We start from the raw sequence: 23,023 nt of genomic DNA on the forward strand, positions 1-23,023 counted from the left end.
GGATAAAGGTGTTATAAAGGGGAGTCAACCATCCTTAGGTTGATTATGGCTTTTGAGAGGGAGTGTTTATAGCTAGCACACTGCTTATAGAACCAGCCAGATTTTATCTGTCTGGGTGGGCCAGAAGAAATCAATAGGGGTTTAATGACCGTTATTATTAAATTTTCCCAAGGGTCTGAGGAGTCCATTAACTGGTCTCTCAGGGTTAATAGTCTGGGGGAGTTTAGCTGTAAGTTTATGCCTTCTTGCAATCGTCCGTTCCAACGGATTCTTTTATCACCTTGTGAGCATAAATTCTCAGAAGGGATAACCACATTGGGTATGAGAACAGATCGAATAGCCAGGTGTAATTGAATTGGCATGCGGTCGCTCTCTGCTCTTGATAAGACCTCAAATGAAATTAGATGAGGGACAAGAGGATGGGAAAGAATGATATAATCAATAACACTCTTGCCCCTGGGCCCAATATATGTGTATAAGTCAGATGCCATGCCCATAGCTGCTCCATTACAGATAAATAACTGAAACTTAAAAATCAAAGCAAATAAAGACAACCCTGCCACAGTGATGACTGAATCTCTTGAAGATCTTCTAATAAAAGCTGTCCAATCCAATCGAGACCAAGCTTCTGTCCGATTTTAAGATTATTTGGACCTACTCTTGCATTCAAATCGCCAGCCATAAGGATTAGCGGGTCTGGTGTGGACTGATACAAGGAGGAAAGGGCCTGATCAAGATCAGACCAGAAAGAGATATCTGGGTATTTTGAATTCAGAGGGGGGCAATAGACGTTTATCATAAAATATTTTGTCCCTGATGGCCAACTAGTTTGAATGATTAGAATGTTACTGGAGTTGCCCGCTTCAACTTGGGTGACGGAAGGGTTAGAATCTACCGAGATTAAAATTGCAAGACCACCCCTCGGTCTTCCGCCAATATCAGATTTTCTTGCTGGAATGGAAAAAGCCATGTACCCCGGGAGAGAAGGAAAGGCTAGTGAGGACACCCATGTTTCTTGTAAAGAAAGTATTTGGGATTGTTTACAGAAATCTTTAAAAGAGGGATCTGTGAGTTTAGCACACCAGCCAGCCACATTCCACGATAGAACAGTAAAAGCAGGGGAAGCGTTTGCCGGCCCAGGCTGCAAAGGTCATGCGTAAGGGGAAGTCAATAGGTCTTCCTCGAGGGTTGCTGTTGTGTGGGTCTCCCTGTGGTGTATTATCGCTTCGCAAGTCAGAGCTGGCCTGCTGACATTGGATACCAACCCCACCCTAGAGTTTAGGAACACCTTTGGCTGGCAGTTCGGTGGTGAGCCCTGCTCGTCCTTCTCTAAATATCTCACATCCATCCACGAGGGAATGGAGTGAGTATTGAGTGGTGCCCTCTGATGTGGGTCAAGTGCATTAGGACGAGTACGACAATCGTATTCTAATGGGGGGTCTTGAAGATCACAGTTTCTATCCTGTGGTAGAAGAATGTCCCGTCGGTCTGCAGCACGTTGTAAAACTTCAGGTGGATTCATCTTAGTCACAGTTTGCCTCATCCTATCCTGAAGATGATTATGCAGTCTTTGAAGTCAAAATTATATCCAACCGAGCAGGCACTGGAAGCCCATTGAATGCTGCGAGGAGGTTCTCCTCTTCTTCACTGTAAGAATCATTCAGATCTTCTTTATGTGTATGAGTCGGATCAAATATCAAGTTTAGGCCGGGGGACGTGGGGTGTGTGCAGCGTTGCGGGCCAAAAGATGGGTCAGGATTGATAGTAGAGTGCACAGACGAATTCTCCATATCGGTACTAGGTGACTTTAATGTTTTATTGGACGTGCATGTTATTAAGCCCTTACCGGAGGTATTTATCTCTCCAATATCCGAGCCAGGAGGTTTTATTCGGTGAGGTTGATTCACACGGGGAAAAAGAGGATGAGGGTCAGCTAGGTTCTGGAAAAATCTTTGCAGAATTATTCCATGCGCAGTTAAAATTTGTTTACTTTCAAAAAGGAAATTTACTTTATCAGAAGATCTAAAAGTCAGCAGGACATTTGTATTGGGGGAATTACTGTATAAGTATTGCACTTTGCTAATATCGGTTACTTTTATCCGATCCAAGAAAATTGACTGGAAGAATCTAATCATGAGTAATTTCCGAAGCAACTGTGAAGTGGAAGGGTCAGCTGGAGGGCAGTTTATTAACACTGCTTTATAAAGAATCAAAGTTTAAGTTCCATGTAATATCCTTTTTTTCTGTTGAATCAACGGGTGGAACTTGCGAGCTGGAACTTAGCCGATATATTTGTGCCTTTGACGGCTGAAGTTTAGGTATGCTGAGCAGAACAGCGATAGAAGAAGAGGTTGGTGAACAATTTGTCTCCAAAGTAGAGGTGGGTTGTGAAGGGTGGTTTTTCTGAACCTGAGGGAGATTACCTTGTAAAGGCCTAGCTTTGGTTAAGGCTTCGAGTATTTTAAAAAGCTTGGAAAAATTCATTTTCCTCTTCCTGGGAAATTTGAAGTTCTTGATGTTTTTAGGTTTTTTTACATTTTTGGTCTTTTTCGCTTTAAGTCGAGATTTAGAGGTAACTGGCCCCTTAAGCTTTATAGATCTACAATTTGAACTTTGTCTCTCAACACTGATGGAACTGGTGACAGGGATATCAGTCTTGTGAGGTATACTCAATTTCTTGCATTCTTCCGCCAGGGTTGTAAGAAGTTTGTTGGACTCCTTTATAAAGTTTTTAATACAAAAAATCTCCCTCGATATTACAGTCAGGTGTGAGTTCATGGAGTTATAATCCTCTGGTTGCTTAAGAGCAAGATTAGAATAGTCTGGGAACTGGAATAAAGATCCTGCCTTTAGCAAGCTGGATGGATACAGTTCCTCAGAACAATGATCAAGTGGTAAACTTTTTTCTGCGAATTGGTCTGTTTGCCTGCTGGTTGGAGTTCGTGCCTGGTCTAGTTCAAACGCGAGGTTTCTTGCTGAAGAGAGCTGTTGGTCAGGTAGCAAGGTAGACTTTGTGTCTATTGACCAATCCATTATCTCGGCCGCTGTTTTCAAGGCAGGAGAATCATAGGAAAGGCCGTTCAGACAGGCATCTTCATTGAGAGTGAGTCCCTGAGTAAGTGTGGGTACTGGGCCAATTTCTTTCTCCTTCGAATTAGACTGAAGGAAATGTGTTATTTTTAATTGGTTTGCTTTAAAAGAAAGCGGTGTTGATCCCCCGTCTGAAGAAATTCCTAAGTCTTTATATATCTTCCTGGTAAAAACCATCTTGAACTGCCTTTGACTATAGAGTCTACGGCCCCTAATAAAAAGTCATTCCAAAGATTGATAGCACAGTCTGGTTAGCCGACGTTTCTTTGGGATAAGATTAAAAAGACAGGGAGGGCTCGACAGAGCTCAAGGTCAGTAGATAAGTTTTCCAGCTGCAACTCAAAATAAAAAGTGCTGTGGCTCGCCAGAGAAGGAGGTAAAGAAAAATAGCTCTTAAAGACTGAGCCTAAAATTTTTAGAAGAGACATAGAGAGATATAGAGCGTTGACATACCGCAAAGTTTGATGAGGCTAAAGGGAGGGTATGGACGCCCAGCCTTCCTCACGGACGGCCATCTTTTTTTTCCAATCCACAGAAGTGATCCATCTACATTCCCTACTTGGATTCGCTTATTACCTCACTTAGGACTCCTTTCAGTGATGAAAACCAACCTGCTTACAGTTTGCTGAAGCAACATCCATCTGAGAAGTACCACCCTGAAGAAACAGACTTTCAAGCCCATGTCAGTGCCATTCAGGAATGATACAAATTGGAAAACTTTGGGGATGAGTCTGTTACGTGGCATGAGTTGTGGGCAAGAAGACATACCAAAGAAACGTGACGTGCAACATGAACCTTACTGAACTGTTGGACCCCACCAAACTGTCCTCTGCTGTTAAAATGGCCATCCTGACAGCACTTTCCCTCCCAGTTACAACATGCACAACTGAACAGTCCTTTAGCACTTTGCATAAGGTGAAGACACGGCTACATCAATGAGTGAAGATCGAATGACAGGCTTGTGTTTGCTGAGTGTCCATAGAGAAACATTGACGACCTTTCTCAAGGAGAAATTTATAAAATAAGTTATTGACCATTTGTTTAAAGAATGGCTCATTTTGTATTGTTTTCTGTCATGGACAGACAAGCACTAACAAAAGGTTTCTGTCATGTTATGGACATACAAACACCAATAAAAATGGTCTGACTGGTTTCAGACCTTATGTCTGGAATTCTACACCACAGCCATGGAAGATTCTGTGGAAAAGATATAACCCATAAAGTGGTTTAATCTGCTTTAGAGTACTAGAGTCCTATATCATTGTTGTTCAGTGGACAAATGCATGTCTTTCTAGTGCCTTACTCTGTTATTGTTAAATGGGCAAATAAAGCAATTTGTTAGAAGTTAGTCCTGAAATGTATTCTGAAATGTATAATCCCAGTTAATTACCAACAACAGTTAATTACCAACAGGCACAAGCCGCCATGGTTTCTCATTCCTTCTCTTCAGCATTGTGTATCAGAATCAAAATGTTTATTGCGGTCAAGTGACCCATACAGAAAATATGGAATACAAGAATAAAATAGTATACAGTGATATAAATGTTAAAAGAAACCAAATACAATATGAGAGCAAAGTAAAATCTATAGTAGGACTTTCAGAACAAAGATTTGGATCGGTTGGATTGGGCTGCATGAACAAATTTAGCTACTGAGATTGTAAGGGACCTATCTGAGCCTGCCAAGAGAAAGAGTAACAGACACTCGGGAGATTTGTTAGAGAACTTTTTAGTAATTGGTAATATATATCGATAGCGTTCCGACGAATACAATGGGCAGACAAAAAATACATGTAGAAGGGTTTCTATAGTACCCGCTTCACAGGGACAAATACGTTGGTCATAAGCTATTCCCTGGTATCTCCCTTCCAACAGTGCTGAGGTTAGGCAGTTGAATCTGGCCTTGGCAAATGCTTGCCGATATTTAGGAACCGTTAGAAAATCTAAGTATAGGGCGTGATTCAATGGGACAAAGCTCAATTTATGGTGCAGGGGTGAGCAGACTTTAGATGCCGCATAGATGGAGCTTTGGAGATCTATATCCCTAAGTCGGGTTCTTATAGTGTGATTGGCCATTACAAAATCTTGAGTAGATAAATATTCTAAAGAGAGGCCTAACCTGGGAAGTTTAACATGAAAGGATTTCATCCATGTGGAAAGGTAAGAGTCATTCCAGAGAAGTGCTAGATACCCAGGTGGACAGTCATAGGATAGTTTAAGCCAATAGTTGAAGGCAATAGACCAAGCTTGGCATTCCATCGAGGTTAGACCAGCTTCTAACCTAAGGGCGGCATTCGGGACACAACTAGGGACACCAAAGATTTGTCGTAAAAAAATTGAAAGTACAGATTCTACTGTAGTATTATAAGTGCAAATCCAAAGAGGAGCACCATATAGTAGTTGAGGGATGATCTTGGATCTAAAAACCTGTAAAGCTGCAGGAATAAATTGTCCCCCTTTAGTGTGAAAATAGCGTAATAGACTCTTCCCTGTAGACCGGGCTGTCAGAACAGCCGCACGAATATGAGGAACCCAAGAGAGAGAGGAATGAAACATAATGCCAAGATATTTATAGCACGTAACTTGAGCAATTTGATGGCCATTGATTGTCCAGTGAGAGACTGTGGATTGCTTTGCAAAGGCTAAAATTTTGGTTTTGGAAAAATTTATGGTTAGGTGATTATCGGTGCAATATGACATAAAAACTTGGAGTAGGCGTTTGAGACCAACTTTGGAAAATGATAAAAGGGCTGCATCATCTGCATATAGCAGAATAGGGCATCTATGATCACTTACTTTAGGAGAATGGAAATTTGGAGAGTGGCACCTTGTTCCCAGGTTGTTCAAAAAGAGATTGAAAAGTAGGGGAGCCAAGACACAGCCCTGCCTAACACCTTTTGTTGTGGGAATCGAATTGGTCAGGCCCCCATCACGTCCACATCGGACACGCAAAGAGGTATTCAGGTGCAAATTATGAATAAGGAACAGCAATCTTTTATCGATTGTTGTATTTACCAGTTTGGCCCATAATTTGTCCCTTGGGATGGAATCGAAGGCGGACTTTAGGTCAACAAATGCGACATATAGGCCACTCCACATTTGATTCCTGTATTTTTCTGCCAGGTGATATAGAAGTAGGCAGTGGTCCAATACAGATCTGCCCCTCCTAAATCCTGCCTGTTCCCATCCCAGGATGTTATCCTCCTCTATCCAAGTTGTCAGTTTCCTCTTCATAGCTGGCATAGTTTCCCTATTACCGAGAGGAGGCTAATTTGCCTATAACTAGCGGGATCGTCTTTTGGGCCTTTCTTATAAATGGGAATAACTATAGCCTCCTGCCATGCCTCAGGAAGATGTCCAGTGTTGTTTATCAGAGTAAATAGATTAGCCAACATGGGAGCCCACCAATCTTGGTGTGACTTCAGAAGCTCCGGAGGTAGATTATCACTACCCGGACCTTTGGCAGATTTTAAGCCACCAATCAGGTCTATTATCTCGTTCTGAGAAACAGGTGGCCAAGCTGGAAGAGTTTCAGGGTCAAAGTTGAGGAGGGACTTTGAGAGGTTATAGTGGATACCTTCATTGGAATCACTGAAGTATTGTTCCCATATATGGGAGAAAATATTACATGACGCTTGATTGGTGGACCTCATAGTTCCGTTGACAAGAGACCAGAAACTTTTGGAATTTTTGGTCTTGGCTGCATGAATTAGAGACTTCCAACCCTCATATTGTGCTTGCCTATTTTTGGTAGCTATTAGGGACTTATATTAGGGACTTATGCTTTTAATCTTACTTATTTTATTTCTAGTTTTCTTTTACTTTGTTTATATAATGTTTTATATTGTTTGCGCAATACACACTTGCTGTATTTTAAATATTGTGGTTTTATCATGTTGTACACTGCCCTGGGAGCTGCTAGCTATAGGGTGGTTTAGAAATGCAACTAAATAAATAAAATAAATAAAAATATTTCTTTTTAGTATTATAGCACTCATGTGGCAGGGTATTGGCGTTGTGCTGTCAATATTCTAAATATATCTGTCTTAGATGCCTCTTGACAGATAAACACTCTGCGTCAAACCATCTCGGAAGGCCTGCTCCTAGGTTTATTCTGGGGGCGGAGGAATTGGGAGTTAGAAAGGAATTTAAAGCCATGGTCAAGGAATGGTAAACATTTAAGGCCGTTTGAAATTTAGAAGTATTCCCTAGTTGCTCCTGAATATCCAAGGCGGAGGAAGAGGAAATGAAAGTTGCTATCTTAGAAGCTACTTGGGGGGACCAGATAGAGCTCCTGTGTGTGAAGTACATTGTGTTGGCTACCAGGTTGTACTCCACATCTAATTGGCTCTTCTCTTTTAGTTGAAGTAAGAGTGACAGAGGAAGATGGTCACTGTCTAGTCTCGTACCTACAGTGAGGTTAACAATTGAGTTCAATAGCTGGTGGGAGGTTATCGCGTAGTCGATTACACTACTTCCTCTGCTAGAGATGTAAGTATATTCAGCACATATATCCAGAGGATTTAGGCCATTAAGGATAGTAAGATTGTGACTTCCAACTAAACGGGTTAGGCAGATTCCAGGGTGATTAACCCTGGAGTCCTTTGAGACCCTATCAGAAGTAGGGAGATAATGTTGATTATCCTCACCCTCCCACAGTTTAGATGCAAGAAGACTATCATTATTGGGGCCAATCCTGGCGTTAAAATCTCCCATAATAATTAGTAGGGCATTGGGAAAGCTGGACTCCAGCTCTGTAATATAGTTGTCTAGGTCGTCCCATAATTTATAAGTGTGTGCCCTTGCCACAGCAGGAGGCATATAGACATTAATTAGGAGAAGGGATAGAGTATGGAACATCAGCAAAACAGCCATAGCAAGATTGTTACATGGATGTATATTCCTGGAGTGAACAGTCAGTGTAGTGGAGATTAGTATTGCCATGCCTCCTTTAGCTCTACCTGGGCATTTAGCGAGAGAGGGAGCTGCTGGTAGTTCGATAGAGACAAAGCCATCCAAAAGTAGATTATGAGTAGACCAAGTCTCCTGAAGGAGAACTATGTCATGTTGGTTCAGGTAATTGGTTAATTCTGAATTGTTTTGCTTGGCATTCCATCCCACTATGTTCCATGATAGAAGATGTAAAGGGGGGTTTAAGAGCGGTGCTGTTCGATGGTTAGAAAAAGATGTTAATGATCCGATTAAAGGTGTTATTGTAGAAGAAGAGTGTCAATATAATTCCTCAATTCGATTTAAAGAACCTGTGTCGTCCACAAAACTTGGACCAGATGACTTATATGAGGCTACCTTCTTAGTTGCAGCTTGTGCTAACTTGGGTAGAGGTAATTCCGGAACAGATAGGAATGAAGAGGAATTTTTTTCGGAGGAGCTCACGTCCAGATTCATGTCCACTAGGTGCTGAATTAAGTGGCGTAATTTATTGATGATCATCGCTCGCTCGGTATCCGGTAATTGAGAATATAACACCATGAGTTGAAACTCCTCCGGCTCCAATTCATGCATTAAAGTAGTCAGAGTTTGGGTCCGAGTAGGGAGTTCCGCGGGTTGACTTGACAATGCAGGACTGAGCTGTGAAGAGGAGCTTAGGTGTTCATATACGGATGACGTCCCTGTTCCCGTATAGGTCAGCCTAGACGATTGTGTAATGGTGGTGGTGGGGTGGGGTGTTTGCCAAAGACCTGTAGAAACAACTCATACATCTTGCCCTTCCCACCAGAAATATTTCTGTGGACATCTGAGGAACGCCTGAGGAAAAGACAGGAGATTAGCAAAAGTAAGAACCAATAATGGCAGGGGGAAGGATGTAGAAGGGCAATAGAGTATTAGGCAATGACGGCTGTTTGCTGGGAGCCAGAGTGACTGACAGAAGCAACCCTAATTTGACAATGGAAGAAAAAGGAGAGCGTTGAGGAAACAAGGAGGGAGGGAGGGAGGGAGGGAGGTTGCAGAACATGTTCCAGAATCCTTTGTAACTGGCAAGTCTAACATGGCAGATACTTAGAGGCTTCTTACCAGCCAAACAGAAAAAAGTTTCTTGTCCTTAATAAAATGCAAAAGCTTAGAAAAAAAGAGTTAAGGATAAGTAATACATAAATGTAAGAATTTTAATTTATCAAACAATAAAAGCAAAATTTTAATACTTATACCAAAGATATCACCAGTTGATGAAACAAATACGTATTTTGAAAAAGTGCTCCTTTGATGCATGGTTGCAAATGTCTACATCCCCAGCCTTAGTGCTTGCCTAGCCCTGCCCTCTTCGCCATCATTTTAAGAGATGCAGAAATATCCCAGAGCCTTGGGTCATCAGAGCCATTGTGTCTTCCCAGCATAGTGGCTGCCTCCTCTGGCCTGAGCTCCATAAAGCAAGTTGATCACACCTGCGAACCTTGGCTGACCGATTCCAGGATCCTTCCTCTTAACCCAGGAGTGCCCAAGTTTTCTATAGCCAAAGCCTACAACCCCCCCCTTTCCCCCCTTGCCGGTTCTCTTTTCTGTGTAACTATTCCAACAGCCATTGACCTATAGCTCATTCATCTTCCCTCTTCCTCATTTTTCATCTGATGCAGCATCAGGGCCTGGGTTTTGTAGGATTTTGTTGATCCAGTCAAGTCTGTGAAGGACTTTATGCCAGAATACTGCTGTAAAGATATTTCAAATGTTTTCCTTTTCTTTACTAAAGAGTTTGCTTCTAACGTAAGCACTACTTTCTCTTTGGAATCAGTGGCCTTAATAAAAAGGCTTCCAAAACCACAGTCATAATAAATGACAACAGTCTGTGTGGCATTTTCTCTGCAGGACCATCGGTAGTGTACCTGGGGTCAGTGTGATGTAGTGGTTAGAGACTCAGAAAATCTAGGTTCTAGTCCCTGCTCAGCCATTAAACTCACTGGGTGACTTTGGGCTAGTCACTGACTCTCAGCCTCACCTACCTCACAGGGTTGTTGTGAAGATAAAATGGAGAGGAGGAGGAAGATCATGTAAGCCACCTTGGGATCCTTGGAGGAAAAAAGGTGGAATATAAATATAATAATTAAAAAATGTCGGACTATGGTTGGGCTAAGTTGCTACTATTAGCCCTGCCTATGGCTGCAACCATCTTGCTCATGCTGTCATGACAAAAGGACACTACCACCAGTATAGTTTGTTTTGTGATTTTTTCCACATGAGGTTTATGTTTATTTATTTATTATAGAGCTCAATGGGATTATGAAAGAAAAGTGTTGGCTGCAATGTCAGTGCTGATGTGGCCCCTCCATGTGTAAGCCCCCCCCATATGTGAGGCCCAGGGCTATTGCCTCCTGTGCCCCCCCTAAAAAGTCCCTGCTTTAGTGGATATTCCACCCCTTACTGCTGCTGCTATTCTCTTGAGAAGAAGATTGTCAGATTCCGTGCAGAACAGGGCATGCAGTTTTCTTAATGCTTGCACAGAATGGAGAGTTTCTGCCATTGCACCTTCTTCTGTTATAAAACTATGCCAGTGAGACAACCTCCAGCTGCCAACATACTCTATACCCGCGAAAGGTCCTAGGACCTGTGTCATGAACAAACCCTGCCCATCCTACTTTAGAAACTGTGCTTCCTTTTAGAATATTCTCTACCCGGTATTAACTGAGCAGCATCTGTACCTTGCCATAAATGTAGGGGGAAATTCATCAGCCTGGGCTACTTGGCCATTCATTTTAGTTTGCTGATTTAAGGCAAGGTTGACCAACTTATTCCACTTTAGGCCTCCTGTAAGAGTTGTGTAGGAGAGAGATGTTTGGCAGGTACAGGCATCTCAAGCCCCAGCAGCACTGTGAGTGACAGGACAATTAGCACTTGCTACAATCTCCTTCTACATAGCTGTTCAAGGTATATTAGGACTAACACTGAATGGGCTAGCCAGCATTGTGAGCAGCTTTCGTGGCCATTACTTTGAGTTATTTAGCAGAAAAGCACCGATGCATTGGACTGCATCAGTTTCAAAGGGGTCTATGTGTGTTCTAGGACTCGGTGATGGGAACTTGCCATTTCCTCGGGTTGAGGTGACACTAGCATTTTGGCATATTCAATAGAGGCACATTTCGGCAGTTCCACCTCTGCCCTGCAAGGTATAAAGATCCATGCTGTGCTTGTGTAGACATCACTGTCAGGATGAAGACATGCAACTTAGCTCTTCTCTGCATCCTTATCACAGTGGCCATGAATGATGCCATCATCATTGACAGATGCAAACTGTCAGCCATCCTGAGGGACAAGGGCGTGGAGGGGTTTGCAGGCACCAGAACAGAAGAGTGTAAGTATCCCTCATGTGGTTCTACCTCTGTGTGTGTGTGTGTGTGTGTGTGTGTGTGTACGCACACGTGTATGTCTGAGGATGGAGGAAAACTTTGGTTTGATTCACATTTTAATGTGAATTTAAACTCATCTCAATTGCACTTCCCAAAAATGCGCAAACCAAAATTTGGTTATACTTAGAAATTCACACTTCTCAAAATGTTGTGTTGCAGTTCTCAAACCAACAAATGTGTACAAAATGACACATATTAGGGGAAAGGTTGCATTAAAATGCATATATCCATGAAAATAAAGACATTGGGGGGAAATGTATATAAAAGTGTGCATATTAGGAAAAAGTCCCTCGAAGATGTTGATAAATTTTCTTGAGTTTCTTTTTTTTAATCACAAACAGATGTAGAAATGTGGCAAAAGGAGCTTACGATGGGGGAAAGAATGAGAAATTGACAGATGCATCCATTTCTGTGAGTGACTATAACCCCTGCAATAATGTATTCCATCTCTGAGAGCATTCAGGTTTTATCCACATGGGATCCTCAGAGATATTAGGTCAATATCAATGGAGAATGGTTGCATGAATGTCAGTTTCATCTATGGCATTTTGATGACTGACATTGGATATCCAAAGGCTGTGCAGAACCCTTTAAAATGTTTCTCCCCTTTATGGTACCCGAAATCATCCTCCAGGGGCAGCTATTTCACCACCTCATGACAAGGCTGGTCCTACATGATGACAAAATCAACAGCCCTAGAAGAGTAACGTAATGGTGACCTCACTTTGGTTTGTAACAAGTCAGCCCTTAGATTCTATGCAATTTAATCAGAATTAGTCTTGGAAGTAGCCTAAAGAGCAAACATGAGGAATATTCAAACTAAAGCTTCTGAAATGTGGGGAAAACTTAGGGTTCAATTGTCATCTATGTACTTATAGAAGCATAGAATAGTAGAGTTGGAAGGGGCCTATAAGGCCATCAAGTCCAACCTCCTGCTCAATGCAGGAATCCAAATCAAAGCACTTATCTTTTAACTTACATATTTATAAGATACCTTACTGAATCAAGTCCATCCAAGGTGGCAAATGAAATACAAGCATAAAAATTCAATATTATAATAAAACATTCAAACAAACCCATTGAATTAAGCTAGCATAAAATCCATTTCCACAGCCACAGCAATGAAACAGCAGCAAGGAAACTCATCAGTTAAAAGCCAATCAAAATAAGTGGCTTTAAAAAAAGTTTTCAGCTGGCTAAAATTTGAAGATGGGGATGGGAGTTAAATCTAATTCTGGAAAGAGTATGTGCAGTTTGATGGGTAGTTTTAGGTGAGTATTCATTTAATTAAAATATGTTAATGAGCAATGGATTGGGGGAGTGTCATGCATACAAAGCTTCTATGCATTTAAAGGGGGCTTGATAAAAAAAAGCTTCCATTATTTGCATAAATCAGCTAACTTGGTTGAGCATGATCCTCATATTGCATCATCTTCCCTCACGGATGCAGTAGCTACCCCACTGAGAGTTGATCATGAAAATGAGCCCTTTGGTGAGTTCCACAGAGCAGATTAAAATGCATGCACATCTCCCTAAAAAAAGAGACACAAATCTGCACTCTTCCTTCCCACTTATATTTATAATAGTAGCTATTTGATTTTCAAAACAGCAGCATTTTTAATCTCCAAACAGTCTGTAAATATCTGCTACTTTAAATGCTACAACTGAGACTTGCTATAGCTCTCTACAATGAGGAATGCAAAACTGAGATGATTTCTCTGCCTCGGATGAATGTTAATCTGTTTGCTTCTGCCTACAGGGATTTGTTTGGTATCTCACAGTAGCCGCTTCAACACATCAGCCCTCAACGTGGGGCCAAGGGCCACCAATCATGGGATCTTCCTACTCAGTGCAAAGTGGTGGTGTAACGATTCCAAGACACCGCACACACACAACAACTGCAACTTAAGTTGTGATGGTAAGAAATCATATCCTTACAACACACTTTTTGTGGTTGTATACACACACACACACACACACACACCTCATTCAAAGATACCGGACAGCTGACAGTAAGGCATAATCAGCACTTAGAATGCTATCCATATATATTTTCCTTTTATATCACCTTATTCCGTATTCCAAAAACATCTGAAACCATTTCCATCTTTCTCCAAACATATTACTGCTTTCCTACCCTTTTTATTCATTAATCACTAAGTCCTATAATTTTAATAACCACTCTGTCAGGGCTAGCACTCCTTCTATTTGCAGTATCTAGCATAGACCACGCTGGCTACTAACATTTGAAACTGTAATCTCTCTCTCTTTCGCCTCCCCACCTTGCAACTGCTCTAAATATGTCTGCATACATATTTTTGACTCCAGTATCAGATCAGCCTTTAGCAAGTTGCTGATTGTATATAATATTAGTAGGCCCTATAACAAAATGTTGCAGTGTGGAATGCTCCTGTTCAGACTTCCTTCCTGCCAGCCAGCCATGCCTTCTTTCCATTCCATTTCCCACCCATAGTGATTTTCTGCCCCCCTCAATAGTCAGCCAACATTCCACGGCCACTGAGCATGTAATATGTGTGTTGAAAAATTATTCATTCATTTAAATCTTTACTTTCCTCCTCTCCATTCCCAAAATGGAATTCTCAGGGAAGCTAACATTCACCATAAAACCATATTTAATAAAATGACCAGGGGTTCCCAAACTGGTCCATGGACCACCAGTGGTCCATGAGTTTCGTTCAAGCAGTCAACAGTGTGTCTGTGAAGAACACTTACCATTTGAATTCTGTAGAATTCTATGGAATTCAAATTGTGATGAGAAAGGAAAATAATATATCCAGTAAATTTATAAGAGTATTTATAGTAGCTGACCTGTAGTGTTTAGTTGTTATTTTCAGTTTATTTTGTACTGAATGTATGTTGATGCACTTGTATTATGTCTATGTATATATATAAAATCCAAATAAATATGTATACAAAAATACAATATAAAAATAAAAGAAGCAATAAAAATACAATTGAAACCATACAACATCTAGCATAGCCCATTACTATTGCTACAACAGGTAGGGAAAAATAATTAAATGGGTCACCAAGACCCTTAGAAATTCACAAGTGGCCCATGGGGGCAGAAGTATGGGAACTATTGCAATACATAATAAAAGTAAACAAACAAAGAGTGGCTATGATACTACAGTCGAGAGCAGATGATAACCTCTCTATGAATGCCCTGCTGAAAAGCAGTGCATTCACATGAGTTTTTCCCACTGGAATGGTACCCCATCAGGAAGGAGAGCTACAACTGAGTGGGAAAGACCCCTATGATTGGCCAAACTCATGTGATTGCGGTATTCACATATATGCTACTGCCACCTGAGAATGCATCATGGGAAAAACATCTCCTATAAGGCAGCATGATAGAAGGAAATTTACCGAATACACTGCCAAAGCAGGGAAGCTGTACATTGTTTCTTCCCGAGTACTTGCCAGACATCAGTGGGATTCACTTGGGAGACTATGTCACAAAAGTGGGGCCACTACAAAGGCGACTGTTCCAAATTCCCATATATCTAGCTGAAAGGCACAAAGCTTGACTTTTCTGGCTAACTTCAAGACAGGTGGTCTTTTGAGGTATGCAGGGGTTCAGACTGTAAAAAGCTTTTTAGGCTAACATGAAGACCATGAATTGTGCCTGGAAACAGATTTCCAGAGATTGAGAGGGTCACACAGTTGCCAGGTCCCAGATTTGTCAAGGGGCCCACTAGTGATACACCAATGCCGCCATCCTGACTCACAAGTAAGAGTACCACCAAAGATCCTTGCAATGGAGCAGGAGACTCTGGAGCACACCTTCTTGCCCTTTTAGGCAAAGTGACACACACACCCCTGCCAGAAACACTTGGAGCTATACCTGCTTAGAAGGTCCCATACAGACAGTGTAGCTGCCTATGAAATGACTGAATAAGTTCATGCCTTCCTATCCCTGTAAGGAATAGGTATGTAATTGGCATTCTATACCAGCTGCAGCTCTATGGCAGCCTTTTCCAACCGTTGGGTCCCCAGGTGTTGCTGGACTACAGTTCCCATATTTCCTCACCATTGGCCATGCTGGCTGGGGCTAATGGAAGTTGTAGTTGAGCAACATCTGAGGACCCAAAGGTTGGGAGGCTGTTCTATGAGACTGTGCTAATCTCTGCTAGGTAAAAGGATAGAGTAGGACAGCCTTTGCCAACCTGATGCCCTCCAGATGCTTTGAACTACAACTCCCATCAGCTCCAACCAACACAGCCACAGTCCAAAACGTCTGGAAGGCACCAGCTTGGCAAAAGCTGGAACAGGGAATATCAAAATTCATGTGAGAAAGTAATCAGCCAGGAAGCATATTTTTCTGTCAACCCCAGCCAACATGGCCAAAGATCAGGGATGATGGGAGTTAAAGTCCAAAACATCTCAAAAACACAACACTGGCTACCTTTGATCTATCACATTTTGAATTCAATAGGCTCTTGACTGGCGGATTCCACATATTTCTGTAGTAGGGAGATAGACATTGGAAGAAAACAAGCATGTCTCCCTGTTGACAACATCTAGAAGAACCATTTGGGCCCAAATGCATTGGATCGTACTTCATGGCCAACTATTATTAGAGTCTCTCACAATTTTTCTAATATAGTCCCTTCTGCTTTCTGCAACCTAACTGTGAGAGTTCTTATTTGCCTCCCTTAAGTTAACTCATACTGTGTATTTAATGATATGCCAGGAAGGAAGACTTTTCATCTCATTTTCCTCTTTCTCTCCCCCTCCCTCCCTGCCTGCCCCTTCTCGTTTCTCTTCCAGCCCTCCGAGATGACAACATTACTGATGACATCCACTGTGCAAAGAGTGTCGTACAAAGAAATAAGGGCTTCAAGGCATGGTAAACAGACAGTCTTTACATCAATTGTATTGGGGGGGGGGACAGCAGCAGTGTAGAACTGCCCACTGTGAATCTTTGCTCTCTGCAAGAGTGCACAAGTAGCTTATATTTTTTCTCTCAGAGTCCAGCAATTGGGCCAGCCTTGGTAACCGGTCATTAGAGTTGGTTGCCTGGTTCTCTATTATGGACAAGGAACATGAGGAAGAGGTAGGAGCTCATCTCTATCAAGTCACAGGAAGCCCGTGTGTCTCCTCTGAGTTTGGAACTCCGAGAAAAAGGCAGGATCTTGTTGCTGGCAAGCCTCTCCTCCCCAGCTATACAGACCAAAGTAGCCTCTCCACCTTTGCATGGTGCTCCCAAGGTTCTGCATGCCTTCAAAGCTGAGTGAAGCAGGAAGTTAGAGATGAGGAAAAGGATGCTTGCCATAGGAAAGAAAAAATGTAGTCAACATGGTGAGTGCATTTGTAGACCCTTATCTTTCTAGAACAGTATTCTTCAACCTTGGATCCCCAAGTAGGGTTGTCAGGTTCAATCCCTGAGACTGATCCTGTATCTTTAGGAGAAGAGAAAGTCAGCCAAGTGCAGGTGTTCTTGCAACCCTATAATGGGAAAAACCACAAGGTGGAATTCTCCCTTCCCCCTGCACACAGTTTAAAGATACAGAAGACCTCTTAGTTGCCAGGCCCAGCCTCCAAGAGGTCTTTTGTATGTTTAAAAGTTGTGCAGGGGGGAGAATTCCACCTTGTGTTTTTTCCCATTTCAGGGTTGCAAGAACACCTGTACTTGGCTGACTTTCTCTTCTCCTAAAGATACAGGATCAGTCTCAGGGATTGAACCTGGCAACCCTAATCCCCAGGCATTGTTGGACTACAGCTCCCATCAACCCTGACCATTAGGTAAGCTGGATGATGGGAGGTGGAGTCCAACAACATTTGGGGACCCTAGGTTGAAGAATAGTGTATCTAGAAAATTCAGTGCCACTTGCAGCACAGTCAGTGATGGAACAGAGGGAAATGCAACTGAAGAAGGAATTAAATGGGGTGACTGAGAGATGAATGCTGGGAAGAGAAAGCAGGATGCAGGCCTACTCTGTTGCAGTGCAATTCATGTTATTCCTCTTCTGAAGTTCCCATACTGTCTTCCTGCCATAATTAAAAGCTGCAGTACTCTTTAAAAATGTTTTCTACCTCTATGTGTCATTTCCACATAAGACACTTAAAATCACCACTGAGCTCTTCTCATATGGCTTATCTTAACATCTGAGGTAGATGTCAGAGAACATGAAGAGGAGGCCTTTCTACAATGAATGAGCCTTCTGGGTGTAATAAAATTAGAGACTGTATGCACCCAATTCTAACTGGTGACAGAAGCTTCAGAGCTGTTGGAACCCCAAGTTACTAGATCTTAACAAGTAGAAGTTTCCTTTTTCTTTGATTTATTCCCCTTATTATTGAAAAAAAAAGACTGGCATTCTCTTACTGCCACCTGCAAAAGCCTATGAAGAATTTCCAGCTAAACCAGGGATAGAGAACCTCCTGACCACCAAAATGTAGTGGATTTCCTGACTATTAGCCATGCTGGCTGCAGCTGAAGGGAATTCAAGTCCAACAGGTTCCCCACCACTGAATTAAATCTGCTTCCTACTTGTGTGAGTATAAGTACATACACCTCTGGTTTGCTCCCCAAGGAATAGTTCCCCAATTTACTCTGGGTCAACGATCTACCTCAGGAGTGGCTAATCTGTGGCCCTTCAGATGTTGCTGGACTACAGTTCCCATCATCCCTGCCCATTGGCCATGCTGGCTGGAACTGACAGGGGTTGGAGTCCAGCAATATCTGGAAGGCCACAGGTTCCCTCGCCCTGATCTAGCTGGGAGTCCCTCTGGGCTAAGATAGCATAGTAATAGGTATGCTTGAATAGTAGACAGAAAAAGAAAAAAAATTACATACACAGGTTTTATTTCTATTGTTTAAAAATAATAAAAATTGACTAAGGACATGCTTACATTAAAAATAAAAGGATGATTAAGAAAAAGATAATAAAGCCATGGCATGCCGATAATTCTCTCCTTGAGGCCACGCCCTAGGAGTGAGGCCCAGACAGCATCCCTTTGTTCAAAATACCTCGGCATAACCTCAGTGGCTGTGGAATCCCTCCTTTCTCTCAGTCTCAAAGGATTGCCCCTAGATATGTGAAATAATAAGGAATGATGTGCTGGAGAACATTCAAAATGTTTTCCCTCTTTCTACTACATAACTGCAGTCAGCCTCAGAACATCTGAATCTCAACGAAGCAGCGCTTCCTCCCAGGCACCGTCTCTCCCCTTCTGAAATCTCTCCAAAATTCCTGATGATGGAAGATAAAAGCCCACATGTGCAGTGTGGATTGGCAGGGAAGTCAAACCGATGATAGACCCTTCACCTAACTGAGGGCCTCAGGAAGTCCCAACCCTATTCCACAGTGTATGCAGCACCCTGACACCACTATCATTTGGGGGAACCAATAATTAGAATTTGCTTCAGACAAATTGCAGAACTACCATCTTTAGTGCAGGAGCATAGGGTGGCCACGTGTCCTACTTTGCAGAAAACAGGCCTCTCTTTGAAGGTGCCCTGTATTTGAAGTGCTATCTGATCTGGTCCAGTTCTTTTTAAAGATCACAAAACCTAAGGGGAGAGGGGAGGGCTTGAAGTTGTCCATCGACCGCTAGCAGCATCTATATAGCAGACTAAGTAGGCTCCCAGTTCATCACCTTTCTTGCTATGCGGAGATGTTTATTTATTTATTTTATTTAAAATATTTCTATCCCACCCTTCTACCCTATAATAAGGCACTCAGGGTGGCTTACAATAAAATCGTACACACACATAATAAAATTGTACACAATAAAAATCACAAAAGCATTAAAATAAAGTGATGTATTACATTTCTATTTAAATGATAGTTTTGAGCAGCATCTATACATATAAATTAGCATGTGCAATTTTTGTGCATGTTGTTGTCCTCATTTCCCCCCCCCCCACCTTTTAGGCAATGTTTAAATGGCCACCCTAGCAAGAGCTCCCATACAATAATAATAATAATTATTATTATTATTATTATTGAATTTATTAGTCACCCATCTGGCTGGTTCACCAGCCACTCTGGGTGACGTACAGAATAAAAACAATACATTAAACATTAAAATTTAAAAACAACAGTAAAAGCCTAGGCCATCCCAAAAGCCATCCCAAATTGTTGTAGCTGGGATCTCACCTTCATATCAAGCTTCCAATGAACCCATGAAGGAGAGTGCATGCAGCCAAGGTTACATTGGAGGTGTTGAAACCAAGAGATGTTTTCAGCACTCCCATGTCACCTTGATTTTTTTTTCATTTATGAATGAAACAGAAAGTATATCTTGATCTCAGCCCTTTACGCTTGCTCCAGAGGACCCATCTCCACCCCTAAGGGGATGGCCACTAGAGAAGGAACAAACAGCAATAGAAAGGTTCCAGCTACAGAATTTGAACACTACATGAGGGGAATAGTTCACATTTGTGGGAGATTTTAAGGCTCTATTTCAATACAGCATCATTTGTACTTGTGTTTGCCCAGTTATGCACTCATTGAGTTGAATGACCAATGATATTTTAACCAAGGATTTCACATTGCAGGAGAGCCTGGGAGAAATATTGCAAAGGACAAGAACTGAAGAAATACATCACAGGTTGTGATCTTGAAGAAGTCACCCCTATGACACTGGCCCCAGCAACAAAAGGCCTTACCTCCCTAGCCAAGGGCCCTCCAGAACCTACCACCACCCCATTGAAGAAGGAGCACCCAAAAGCCACCCTCCTACCCAAGAGTCCCCCAAAACCTACCTTCTCAATCAATGAACCCAAAAGGTCCACCCACCCACCCAAAGGTCCCCCAAAACCCACTGTCCCAATCAAGGGGCCCACAAGGTCCACCCACCCACCCAAGGGTCCCCCAAAACCTACTGTCTCAATCAAGGAGCTCACAAGCTCCACCCTCCCATCCAAGGGTCCTCCAAAACCCACTGTCTCGATCAAGGAGCCTTCAAGTTCCACCCTCCCTGAAAATGGTCTCCCAAAATCCACTCTCTCATTGAAGAAAGCCCCAAACTCCATCCTGCCAGCCGACAGACCTCCAAAACCTACTCTGTCTGTCAAGGAGTCCTCAAATGCCACTCTTCCAGGTGGCGGCCATCCCACACTCACTTCTTTGATTGAGGAAGTTGAATAGCTTTGAAAGGTTAAAGCCATGATTTTTTTTACCAAATTGCTCACTTTTAAGTTAAAAGCACCTACCTTGCCATGGATAGGCAGTGATATTGCCTAGATTTTCCTGATATGGATCCACCTTCACATCTACTTCTTTTTAAAAAATAATACTAATAACTGAGTTTCAATTTTTCAGACTATTCATTTATAAATTAATCATCAAGGGGATGTTCCCAATAGAATTTGTTGTCTAACTTCATATGGATGTCCACGGATAGCAAACCCAAAACAAGAAGCTGGATCCAGACTTGCACTCAGTAGAAGGAAGGAAGTGGGCAGTGATATTTACAGATTCCCCCTTCAGCCCCACAAAAAAGCTGCTCCAGGGAAGAAGACCTTTCAGAACAGCAAAGAAAATGATGTTGGGGGCTGCAGGGACAACTGACAAAAATTGCCACCCTGCCCCTTTTCTCTAGACTCTAGAGCAGCCTTTCCCAACCAGTGTGCCTCCAGATGTTGTTGGACCACAATTCCCATCTTTCCTGACCATTGGCAATGCTGGCTGAGGCTGATGGGAGTTGTGGTCCAACAACATCTGGAGGCACACTGGTTGGGAAATGCTGCTCTAGAGGTAAGCTTTCATTGGATTTTGGTTCCCTCCATGACCAGGAGTCATTCCGTTCATAGAAGGGCAAATATGGATCCAACTCAATGGTGTAAGATGTTCACAGTGTGACATAACATCACTTTAATGCATGATGATACATGCAAGTGTTTGACCAGAAAGCTGTTTCTCAAAGGCCTCTGGAAAATCATTTTGTATCCATCACCAACCTAATATTAAAACACCAAACATCAAAAATAAACTTCTGGGTTGTGTGTGCCATTTGATACTGTTTTATGGAACACAAATATGGTCATGGTCATGTTCCTATTTTATAGATAAACTTCAACTAGACTCCTAGATACTTGTTCACATTGTGATGTACATTGTATATAACATCACTACTGTTCTTCAAGTTACATTTTTTCTGAAAAACAGTTTCCTCTCTAGTGCCAAGCAGCAATGCAATTCAGATTGGTCTTGTAGCACTTTGCACAGGCCTCTCGGCAACTTTTTACCGTTACTGTCTCTTACGGTTCCTGACTCCATTGAGAACTACAGTACTCAAGAGTTATGTGTCAGCCCCATCGCACCTCCCTCCCCTCTTATGAGAGTATTTATTCATGGACCTGATCTAGTGTCATAGAAGAAACGGGACTCTCAGTATGAAATGAGACCACATCCATATCACACATTTAAAGCACTTTTATACCACTTTACCAGCCATGGCTTCCCCCAAAGAATCCTGAGAACTGTAGCTTCTTAAGGATACTGAGGAGACCCCTATTCCCCCTCACAGAGGTCCCTAGGAAGAGGGATTGATTGTTAAATTACTCTAATTGTTGCGTGAACTAAAGGTGAATTAAGTTCATTTGGAGGTAAAACTTTGATTTCTTATTTTTCTTCACATTCATTTACCCCTCTTCCTACCCCCTCGACTTGTGAGATGAGCCAGCCTGGCTGCAGCTCAGAGTTTCTTCTTGGAGTTTGGTCTTGTAACACCATTAGAAGGTGCTACATTGCTACTGTTTAATTACTCTGCCTTCCTCCTGTTTGGGCTGGCCCAACAGTCTCTCCTGGTTAGGGATATTTGATTCAGTTCACATTTAAAGCCAAATTTATCAAATTTGCACTTTCCGAAATAATATGAGAACCAAAACATTAACCATCTTTTAACATTCACACTTATCTGAAGTTTGTGATGCAGTTTGCCAACTAAGCAATGCTTACAAAAATACATATATTAGGAGAAAGTGTGCACAAAATGAATATACATGTAAAAATGCATTAAGATAAATTGTTTGCAAAGATGTGTACATTAGTCAAAACTGCATACAAAAATATATTCATCAGGAGAGATTCACACTAAAATGCTGAAGAATTTTCATGAGGATTTTTTTAAAAAAATTGCAAATTGCTGCAGTAATATGGAGAACTGAATTTAAGAAAAATGAGAAACAGAGAAATGAAATTGACCAATCATTCCATCCCTACTCCTATTTTAGCACATCCCCTTAAACATGTTTGGATGGTAGGACTGGACATTTCCCTTCTCCCTTAAGTTCAGAACTGAGCAGTGGTGGTTGAGTAGATATCCAGGGAGGGGGGTTGCATAGTTGATGAACTGTTTGATGGGGAAGTGCTAGCTGGGGAATTTGAATTATTTCCTGTTTCCCACCCGCCTGCCCATGCATCATATTTGCTTGATGGCCACAGCCCAATGTCCCACTTGCTCTCCTTTTCTGCCAATGTCTTTGCCCTCAAGTCTTTTTGATGCATGCAGTGGGTGCTTATGGTTGTGGCTAGTAAGTCCCATTGCCCATCCCGCCCTCCTCTTTTGAAAGGAAGTTTGACAACAAGAGGTACTGGAAAGTTG

The 23,023-nt window shown here is 42.0% G+C and overlaps 2 protein-coding genes across 4 annotated transcripts in view; one reads left to right on the forward strand and one right to left on the reverse strand.

Annotated features, from left to right (window-relative positions):
• The window catches only part of LOC133379318 (lysozyme C-like), a 45,003-nt gene extending 41,407 nt beyond the window's left edge, over positions 1-3,596 (reverse strand). Inside the window, exon 1 of the mRNA XM_061614362.1 lies at positions 3,544-3,596. The gene's annotated coding sequence lies outside the window, so the exon portion shown is untranslated. The remainder of the gene's footprint in view (positions 1-3,543) is intronic.
• Positions 2,906-21,047, forward strand: LOC133379317 (YLP motif-containing protein 1-like). 3 transcript variants are annotated; one of them, XM_061614360.1, is made up of 5 exons: positions 2,906-3,115; positions 11,290-11,388; positions 13,203-13,361; positions 16,238-16,316; positions 19,974-21,047. In XM_061614360.1, coding segments are annotated over exons 1-5 (930 nt in total). In that variant the 5' UTR covers positions 2,906-3,114; the 3' UTR covers positions 20,566-21,047. The 3 variants fall into 3 exon arrangements, 2 of the variants coding, with proteins under 2 accessions (XP_061470344.1, XP_061470345.1); XM_061614361.1 differs by having other exon boundaries at positions 2,906-3,103; XR_009761151.1 differs by lacking the exons at positions 11,290-11,388; positions 13,203-13,361; positions 16,238-16,316; positions 19,974-21,047 and adding an exon at positions 3,626-5,542.
• Positions 21,048-23,023: the final 1,976 nt, after the last annotated feature.

This window comes from Rhineura floridana, chromosome 3 (genome assembly GCF_030035675.1).
Source record: "Rhineura floridana isolate rRhiFlo1 chromosome 3, rRhiFlo1.hap2, whole genome shotgun sequence".
Taxonomy (NCBI): domain Eukaryota; kingdom Metazoa; phylum Chordata; class Lepidosauria; order Squamata; family Rhineuridae; genus Rhineura; species Rhineura floridana.